The following is a 10000-nucleotide window of genomic DNA, read 5'->3' as shown; positions in this document are numbered from 1 at the left end:
GCAGTTAGAAATATTTTAGAGTTGCATGAATTTTCAAAGAAAAAAAAACCCGGAATGTTTAGAGAAAGAACAGGAATGTGGAGGAAATTATTGTAGACTCGTGTTGGCCTGTTATCATCATTATTGAAGTCGTTGGATTAGTTCCAGGTTATACATTAATAAATAATATGGGTTTGAATAAGGATGACAGGTTAACGTTGCTTTTTCTGCTCATAGCAAACTAAACTACAGTATACTGAAGTGAGGTGGGAAAATCAAAACGGATGTTTCGCGAAACGTAAATCAAAAGGAAATGTTTTCTTTGGAGCAACATCATCAGGACAAAAGAATTACAATTTCGTATCTTGCGAATGGGATTGGTTCAAGAGTTAAACATTGTATGTTCCTGGGGAGAGAGGGAGAGGGGAGGCGGACGAAACATGGCTGGGAAGAGAGAGAGAGAGAGGGTTGAGGGGTGGAAGGGAGGGGCGCGGGAGCATGAACGAAACAAGCGCACGCACACATTGGTGTTAGCGCACAGCTCCACACTCCACAGACCTTCCGTCACGCCACCACTGCTATTCCTCCTCCCCCACCCACATCCTTCCCTCCTCTTCCTCTCTCTCTCTCTCTCGAACACACACACACACACACACACACACACACACACACACACACACACACACACACACAAGGTCTCCCTGATGTAATCCCTCAACCGAAAGCGCACTTCAAAAACACCGGCAACGAAGCGTGAGCCAGTGATCCAGGGTTGAGCATTGAAAGGGGCGGGGCCTACGCCTCATTTGCATGTCGTTAAATCTGCGGCGCCGCAGGGGGTAAGGGACATGCGCACAACACGACTTAGCCGGTGGGTGGGAGGGACGAACGAACAGTGCATTAAAGACTGACTGACTGACTCGCTGGTGTGTGTGTGTGTGTGTGTGTGGTGTGCGGTGTGTGTGTGTGTGTGTGGAAAACGCTTGACATTGTCATCGGTTCGGTGCTAAAGGGGCTTTTACACTCGGCCATTGGTTGGATGCCCAACAAGAAACACAACGGCATCGGGGTCTTTTACGTTCGGCTAGGTCGCTTGAACGATCGTGTTAGAGAAAGAGAGAGGTTTGCATTTATATTCCGTGAATGTTTAAAGGAGCGTTTTACGTTCTGTGGAAAATCTAGATGCAAAATGGTTAGAGTTTACATGATCGTGCGTTAATTAAAGTTGTTGGTTTTTGTTGTTGTAGTAGTTGTTGTTTTGTTTGTTATTTTTCTTTACATATTCCTGGCAAACTTTTGATACACCAGGAAGAAACTACGCCATTGTTCTTTTTGCGTGTTAAATGGGATTTTGACCTGAGAGGGAGAGAGGATGAAAAAAAATCAACGTAGCTTTAATGCACTTTGTTATCTTTTTGAATGGTGTTCTGGGTGTTTATTCATTTATTTACTTATTTATTCATTTATTTACGAAGTGGAGAGTTTTAAAATGCGTTTTCAGTTCACATGGGCCTGTATGTAGAGCATGGCATGTAACAGCAAACAAGTACAACAAAATCCAACACATTTATACAACACAATATCAATACAATGTCAGGCTTTTGTAATCCTTCCTGAAGAGGGTGTTTTTGCTCAAACATAAACATTAAAACTCACATATTAAGGCATACAAACTTTTTCTATGACATGCAAGGGAGCTCCTTGTGTTTTTGATTAGTGGTTTAGCGGATATGTGTGAATCTATTGCTTGTATCTGTTTGAAAGTGAAAGTCCTTTTTCTGCTGTACAGATCTCTCTCTCTCTCTCTCTCTCTCTCTCTCTCTCTCTCTGTGTGTGTGTGTGTGTGTGTGTGTGTGTGTGTGTGTGTGTGTGTGTGATATCTATTCTCTTCATTGTGCACGATTTTTCAAGTTGTAACATACCACTTACACACCTCCAACGATCTCATACTCCTCTCTCTGTGTTCCCTTTGTTTTTTGGTTCTTGCCCAGGCGGCTGTACTGATGTAAAAAGAAGTAACGTTCATTCCACTACCCTCTTGAAATGGAACTCGTTTCGTGTCCTTTACCTCTGCCCGTTATCCTCCACCCACCCACCCGTCCAGTCAGCGATCCTTTTCATGTGTCTGTTGTTTGTTGTTGTCGGTCTGTCTGTTTGTCTTCCTCTCTCTCTCAGTCTCCCTCGCACACACACACACACACACACACACACACACACACACACACGTCGTCAGTCAAGAGTGCAAGTGCCAGCAACTGTCACACCTAGCCCAGGTATGTGTCATATAAACCGACAGGTAAGCAGACCTGCCAGGAGTAAAATTTAATGAGCATTCAGACAACTGTGAGGAGCGTGAAGAGGGTCACTTTCACCTTTACCTGGCGAAGTGGGCGAGAGGTAGGTAGGTGGGGAGAGGAGGAGGAGGGGGAGGGGGGCAGAGACGGAAGGTGTGGGAGAGAGGGTGGAATGGAGACTGGAGTGGTGGTGGTCTGTTGGACGTCCTGAGGAGAGTGGCCGGGTTGGGGTGTGGGTTACGTTGGCTATTTTATGCAGGTCTCTCTGGGGCAATAATGTCTTCACTGGAAACGCAGTTGTGTGTCTGTTCGCACGCACACGCGCGCGCCTCTATGTGTGTGTGTGCGTGTTTGTAATTGTCTCTGTGTATGTAACGTGTGTTTATATATATATATGTGTGTGTGTGCGTGTGTGTGAGTGCACGTGCGCAGACGCATGTCTGTGTATACATACATATCTGGATAAAAAGCTGTTCATATATGTGTTAGATGCATATCTCCTTTTCAAAGATTATTAACATATAAAAAGCCACTGGTGTTTGTATACGTTTGGATACAGATGACAACTAATGTCGTACACAATATGGGTGATGAAAACGAGAGAGACAGACAGACAGACACACAGACAGACAAAGAAAGAGACAGAGGTGTGTGTGTGTGTGTGTGTGTGTGTGTGTGTGTGTGTGTGTCTGTGTGTGTCTGTGTGTGTGTGTGTGTGTGTGTGTGTGTGCTCTCGCGTGTATTTTCCTCTCATCATTAATGGGAGATTACTGCTATGGTTTCAACATATCGATTCACTCGTTCCCCTACCCGCACTCCCACCGCCTCCTCACAAAGACACAAGCAAGTGAGTCATTTGCACCAAACTCACGAAAATAACCCCCTCCTCTCTCTCTCTCTCTGTCTCTCCCTCTCTCTATCTCTGCCAACAGGATTGTTTCAACCGATAACGAATCATATCATCATGCTGCCTGATTTAACAACTTTTTTCTTTGTTCCTCATCTTCGTTGCCTTGGAATCGACAGAGATTATGCGGGCGAGCGCTGAGGGAAAGATAAAGATTCATTTCCTGTCCATGCAAGAGTAGGAAACAGAACATAAGGGAGTCAGGCTGGTTCTTATGGAATCATGCAGTTCTCTTACTCTGAACTTGGATCGGCATTTTTTTCTTATTTATTTCTTAAGGCATATGCGCGCGTGTGTGTGTGTGTGTGTGTGTGTGTGTGCGTGTGCGTGTGTGTGTGTGTGTGCGAACACATAAGCGCGCGTGCGTGTGTGTGTGTGTGTGGGGGGAGGTAGTGAGGGTCTGTGATGGAGGCTGGGTGGCGAAGGGGTGTGGGAAGAGGGTGAGAGTGGTGACTTGAGAATATAGAGGAGGGGAAGAGTGCATCCAACGAATTAAGATATCACCGGTGTACGCACGGCCCTAATGGTCTTGAAGGTCGCTTGACATCAGTATATGCCCTGGCCTGGCGGGTCTACGAGTTTTAAAAACTAAAACGGACAAAAGTTTCGAAATTTAGCATGCATTAACTACATCAACGATCGTTACTTCTTTTGCTGGTAGCAGTAATAAGAGCAGCTTCAGAGCCACAGCAATAATTGTAGCAGCGGCTGCAGCAGCGGCAGAAACAGAAACAAGAGTTGTGATGGTGTATACAGTATAGCCGCAGCGAGAGTAGCAGTAGCAACAGCAGTTCTACCACTTCCACTACTACTACTACTACTACTACTACAACGAAGACAACGACGACGACCACAACAACTGCTACTACTGTTACTCGCAGCAGCAGCAGAGGTAACGGAGACAGGTGAGCTAAAAATACAGTACAATCCTATTACAATACAATGCAATGCAAATCAACTTAATGCACTGCAATACAATAAATTACATTACACACACTACATTTTGATTAATCCGTTTTGAAAATTCAAACAGTGCTTATGCAGTAACAGTAATAGCCTGCAGTTGCGTTATAAGCATTGTATTCATTGTGGTAGATATAACTGGGGTAAGTGGATAAGCATACGATAAATAAATAACATGGATTCCATTAAAATACTTGTTTTTACTTAGCGACGTATTCCTAAATCAGACAGACAACATGCCAACTTAACAAACACGCAGCCAACCATCGTTCAAATGACCGATAAATCGACGGAAGAACTGGCGAATCATGCAAGCAACCGACCAACCACAAGTTGGATCTTAATGTGAGAGAAAGAGAGAAAGAAAGAGAGAGAGACAGAGGGAGAGACAGACAGGCAGAAAGACAGAAAGACGGACAGAGAAGGAGACAGAGATAAAATAGACGATAAATCATATGAAATGATAATAATGATAATAATTTATAGTAAGAATGAATGAATGAATGAATGAACAGACAAACAATTAAGTATGTGGATGAATACAGAAATGAATAAATGAATCACAAAAGAAAATCCAAACCTACCTGGGATGCGTGGGACAAATACGAATCCATGAATGATCCGTATGTCACTTCCTGTTTATAGGTTGGCGCATGCGTAAAAGCCTGGTGTAGTGACGTCAGTTGTGGTCTTGAGTGCCAGAAAGTATCTGTTGACAACAGATTTGACCGATGTGCTATTGACTCTAAGAGAGAGAAAGAGGGAGGGAGACACATAGAGAAAGAGAGAGAGAGAGAGAGAGAGAGAGAGAGAGAGAGAGAGAGAGAGAGAAGACAGAAAGAAAGTCTGAGAGAGGAAGGAAAAGAGACTGGGAGAAACAAAGGGTGGGGCAAAGGGAGAGAGAGACAGATCAACATGACACAACCCTCGATTTCCTTCGTCAGTCATCCACTCTCTCTCTCTCTCTCTCTCGCATTGTGTGTGTGTGTGTGTGTGTGTGTGTGTGTGTGTGTGTGTGTGTGTGTGTGTGTGTGTGTGTGTGCGTGTGTGCGCGCGCGTTTCTGCAAGAAACAAATTAATTTTAGTTCATAAAGAAGGAAAACTGTATAAGGTCATGTTGGGGCTACTCTGTCTGGCTTGCTGGTTCAGATCCAAATTATCTTAAATACAAAATACATAGTGTACTTAGGGGCCCCCTGAGTTTTGTTTTGTTATTGTTTATGGTTCGAGTACAGGTGACAATGCAAACTGTTTTCTCCGCTCTTGGCTATAGATTGGTAATGAACACAGCAGCTGGAGATAGGAATGTTGTGCTTGATATGAAAGTAGACGCTAGAAACTATCAAAGAACTACTAACCGACAATAGAAAAATAAACCAAAATAAACAAAAACCAGGGCTTGATGGTAGAACATGAACTGCTTGATGTTTTTGGTCATATATTTCCAACACAGAGAAAATATTCATGGAGAAAATTCAACTGCATAAAGCAAGGACGCTTGAATTACTTTTTGGTCTCTAATATTAAATTTGATTTCATATGTGATTGGTACTATACAGGAATAAACTACTGACGGGCGCAATAGCCGAGTGGTTAAAGCGTTGGACCTTCAATCTGAGGGTCCCGGGTTCGAATCTCGGTGACGGCGCCTGGTGGGTAAAGGGTGGAGATTTTATCCAATCCCCCAGGTCAACATATGTGCAGACCCGCTAGTGCCTGAACCCCCTTCGTGTGTATACGACAGAAGATCAAATACGCACGTTAAAGATCCAGTAATCCACGTCAACATTCGGTGGGTTATGGAAACAAGAACATACCCAGCATGCACACCTCCGAAAGCGGAGTATGGCTGCCTACATGACGGGATAAAAACGGTCATACACGCAAAAGCCCACTCGTGTACATTCGAGTGAACGTGGGAGTTGCAGCCCACGAACGCAGAAGAAAAAGAAGGAATAAACTACCGATCTGAACGTTCTGTTGTTGAGCTAGTCAAAAAAAAAAAAAAAAAAAAAAAGATGGTATGAAAAAAGATAGGTAGTTCTGGAAATTTAATAACTCTCTGTCGAGGGAAAAGAAGTTTGTAGAAGACATAAACAGTTATTTTGAATACAAAAAAAAGAGAATATGTCTTGCCTGTCTATGATCTTGACAAAAGCTATCGTATTGCTAATGACGAGCTTCAGTTCTGTATTTCTGATGAATTGTTTTTTTGAAATGCCAAAAATTCTGTTCTATTTGTAATCGATAAGTACCAAAGACTGCAGCACAGTAAATTCCTCTTCCTGAGATATAACGAAGTTATTCTGAATACACTGTACCTGTGGCAGATGGAAGGTGGTGGTAACTGGCCGTCTCCGGAAGCATGTACTGCGCAGGCGCTGGCGGGGATGTGACGACGTGTGTGTTCTGAGGTACGGGGGCCAGGTAGGTGTTGATGGGGGTCAGCTGGTTGCTGCCCACCTGCTTCCGCCAGCGGGCCCTCCGGTTGCTGAACCACACCTGGACACGCGCCTCCGTCAGTTTGGTTCGCTGCGCTAGTTCCTCTCGCGTGTAGATGTCCGGGTAGTGCGTGCGTTCGAAGGCCCGTTCCAGTTCCTCCAACTGCTCCGCCGTGAAAGTAGTGCGGCTCCGGCGCTGTTTTCTCTTCACCTCCAACCCTGGCTCGGACTCGCAGTCTGAGAGATCTGTCATGGCAGGGATCAACAGTTTTTTTCATCGGTTGAAGTTGTCGATTGATAAAGAAAGGAATCTGAATCGGAATAATGACAGTTTCCAGTGTGACATAAACAAATTGTCGTATGAAATTAAAAAAAGAAAAGAAAAGAAAAAAGAAATAGAATTGACAATTGATAAAAAAAAAAATTAAAAAACACACCTGATTTTAAATAATAAATCACATGATAATTTAATGCGAGACATATTTAATCATCGGGTAGTAAAGAATGTGATTCCGAATTAATAAATCCGTTTCGAGTGGGGTCATGAATTATAAAATAAAATGATGCACAGACAAAGACATCTCTCTCTCTCTCTCTCTCTCTCTCTCTCTCTCTCTCTCTCTCCATATATATATATATATATATATATATATATATACACACACACAACACGGCTCATTCACACGCAGATGATTTTATATATATATATATCATATATATATACACAACACGGCTCATTCACACGCAGATGATTTACATATATATATATATATATATATATATAGAGAGAGAGAGAGAGAGAGAGAGAGAGATAACAGGCAGACAGACAGAACTACTGACAGATACAGACAGACAGAGACAAACACGCAGACACAGAGGTCAGAGAAGAGGGAGGGGGGGGGGTGATGTCTCATTATGCCAGTAAAATATGTACGCTGGTGCACAGGGACGACCCCAAGACACCATTAAAGACATGAGTTAATTCATGCAAACACAGCCAGACTCCGTGCCCAGTCTTATCATATACTGTTTCCCACCGACTCAGAGCCAGGGCCGTATTTATAATAATTTTTATACGACCATGCTTTATTATGCTGGCTATATATCTCTCCTGCATTTCTATATTATCATTATTGTGCTGAGTCTCCCCGTATGACTGAGACAGACTTGACGTTCAGCTTTGCCACATATATAATGCTTATACGGATTTGTCTATTCCGAAAAAAAAAAGAGTATCACAGTTTACACGCAGATAATTATTTGTGTGCAAGTGCGTCTGTGTTACAGAGAGAGAGAGAGAGAGAGAGAGAGGCGGAGACAGAGACAGAGAATGATATGAGAGGGTTTTATCGCTTGGAGATAACTGCAGATTTCATGGCTGCATGTGTACAACTATCAGCATATTCTTCACCATTCTGCATGCAGCGTGTGGTAGGCTGGCACGCCCTGACGGGCACGCTGAGTCCCTGTGGGTCGGCAGCTGCTTCCTCTCCCTCCCCCTCCCCCCCCCCCCCACCCCCTCCCAAATTGTTTAAAGGAAGATACTGATCTGAATGCAAGTAAAGATATTTATCAGTGTGTCCGAACATTTCCAGAAAGGAAGATGAGGGCCAGCAGCAGGGCTTGACAACATCGTGTCTCCCTGTGTTTTTGTTTTGTTTTTTGTTTTTTCCCGTCCGCGACAGTTTGCAAGCTTCAGTAAAGACGGCCTCGGATGTGCATCAGCGATTTCGCAAAAAAAAAAAAAAAAAAAAAAAAAAAACCGTCCGACGCCAGACGCTGCCAGCAAGACACATCTCCATAGCGACATTTCCTTGGACGGAGGGCGAGATCGGTGCTGCATGCACGATGAATGGTATGATTGCATGCAAGTCGGATCCCCCCCAAGAACACCATTGCCGCTTGCTCGATAGAACACCTCCACGCTGCGTGGGACGCTGGGGCATTGTGGGTAATGGCGCCAAACGGAGCCCGGGCCAAAACCCTGCGACTGACATAAAGCGGCGCTCACAAGGGAGACGACTCCTAGGAGGTATGCGCTGTGAATCGTCATTTCCGCTGTATTCCCAAGCGAACTCATTGGGTTGGGGGTAGACGGCAAGGAAGGGGGACGGGTGGGAAGATGGGGAGGACAACTGGAAGAGGGGTGTGGGGGATCAGCGTCAGTCCCGGCAACTCGGGTTTCAAAGAGCTGGCTTCACGATGGGGTGCCGCGTGGTAATGGAACACCTAGCGGGAGGCAGCACAGAGCCGCGCGCGCAAAGCGCGAGATGGGACGAGGAGGAGATCGGGAGGGCTAATTCGCCATTTGTCAGAGATCCTCCGTCACCTATTCAAACCCGCCCAAGCCCCCGTCAACGCATGGGTAGGCCTCTGTCGACTTCAGAATTCAGTGATGAAGATCTTTTTAATATGTCCTCTCATTCCTTCCTCTCTCTCTCTATCACTCTCCTCTCTCGCGCTCACAGCACGGCGCTATGGGATGCCCACATTGTAGAAGCGGCTGATTTTAACGAGCTGCATTTTCCTTCCACGGAACAATCTTCCCATTTTTTTTCTTCTACTTTTTATTTTTTTACTGCAGTTTTTTCATATAATTTCTTTCTTTTCTCCCTGTGTTCTGTTTTCCCTCCAAGGTGTCCAGCTGGGTGGATGTTCTTACTGTAAGCAATGTCATTTATCATGCATACACCGCGGAACCTCTTTTTAAGCCGTCCTGTCGTGCGTAAAATGTGTCGAAGGCCGTCGCTGCTTACGGGTGAAACCGTTGAAAATATGGACAACAGGCATCCACTGCTTCCCGCTGTGGCCCCTCCGAAGCAGGGGCCCTATAATCACTTGCACGTGTCAAAACAAGCCTGACTTTTCTCCTTTCAATTTGGGGCGGATTCGTCAGGCGTGAGTTATTAAGTATTTCATACATATTGATGTGACTTTTTCATATCTATTTTTATGTGTTTTGTGTATGTTTTGTTTTGTGTGTGTGTGTGTGTGTGTGTGTGTGTGTGTGTGTGTGTGTGTGTGTGAACATAACTCATCTATTATCGTTATTATTATCATAATTATTATGCATTCAGAGGACGGCCAAATTATTCAACAACTTAACTTCCTGTGAGAAGGAACCTGTCTGGATGTCTCTCTTTCTGTCTCTCCCCGATGTGTGTTGACCTATGACAAGACTTTGAAAAGGACTGTATTGTTCTCCTGTTGAATTGTTGATGATACATACTTTCATTGTGCATGTGGCATTTCTGAATAAAGTTATGTTTAAATTACACGTACGCCTTTCTGTTGTGTCATGTTAGTCGAAATGACTGGTGATAGTATCAGTATCAGTAGCTCAAGGAGGCGTCACTGCGTTCGGACAAATCTATATACGCTACACCACATCTGCCAAGCAGATGCCTGACCAGCAG

General features: G+C 44.3%; 1 protein-coding gene across 5 annotated transcripts in view; it reads right to left on the bottom strand.

Annotated features, from left to right (window-relative positions):
- The window catches only part of LOC143287555 (paired box protein Pax-7-like), an 81729-nt gene that overhangs the window by 3088 nt on the left and 68641 nt on the right, over positions 1–10000 (bottom strand). For all 5 annotated transcript variants that reach the window (XM_076595643.1, XM_076595644.1, XM_076595640.1 and 2 more), the window contains exons 5-6: positions 6465–6830; positions 4728–4852 (exon numbers count right to left, since the gene is read on the bottom strand). In XM_076595643.1, coding sequence (XP_076451758.1) covers positions 4728–4852; positions 6465–6830 — 491 coding nt within the window. The remainder of the gene's footprint in view (positions 1–4727; positions 4853–6464; positions 6831–10000) is intronic.

The sequence above is a fragment of the Babylonia areolata genome, chromosome 11 (genome assembly GCF_041734735.1).
Source record: "Babylonia areolata isolate BAREFJ2019XMU chromosome 11, ASM4173473v1, whole genome shotgun sequence".
NCBI lineage: Eukaryota > Metazoa > Mollusca > Gastropoda > Neogastropoda > Buccinidae > Babylonia > Babylonia areolata.
This window is presented reverse-complemented; position numbering and strand designations above follow the sequence as displayed.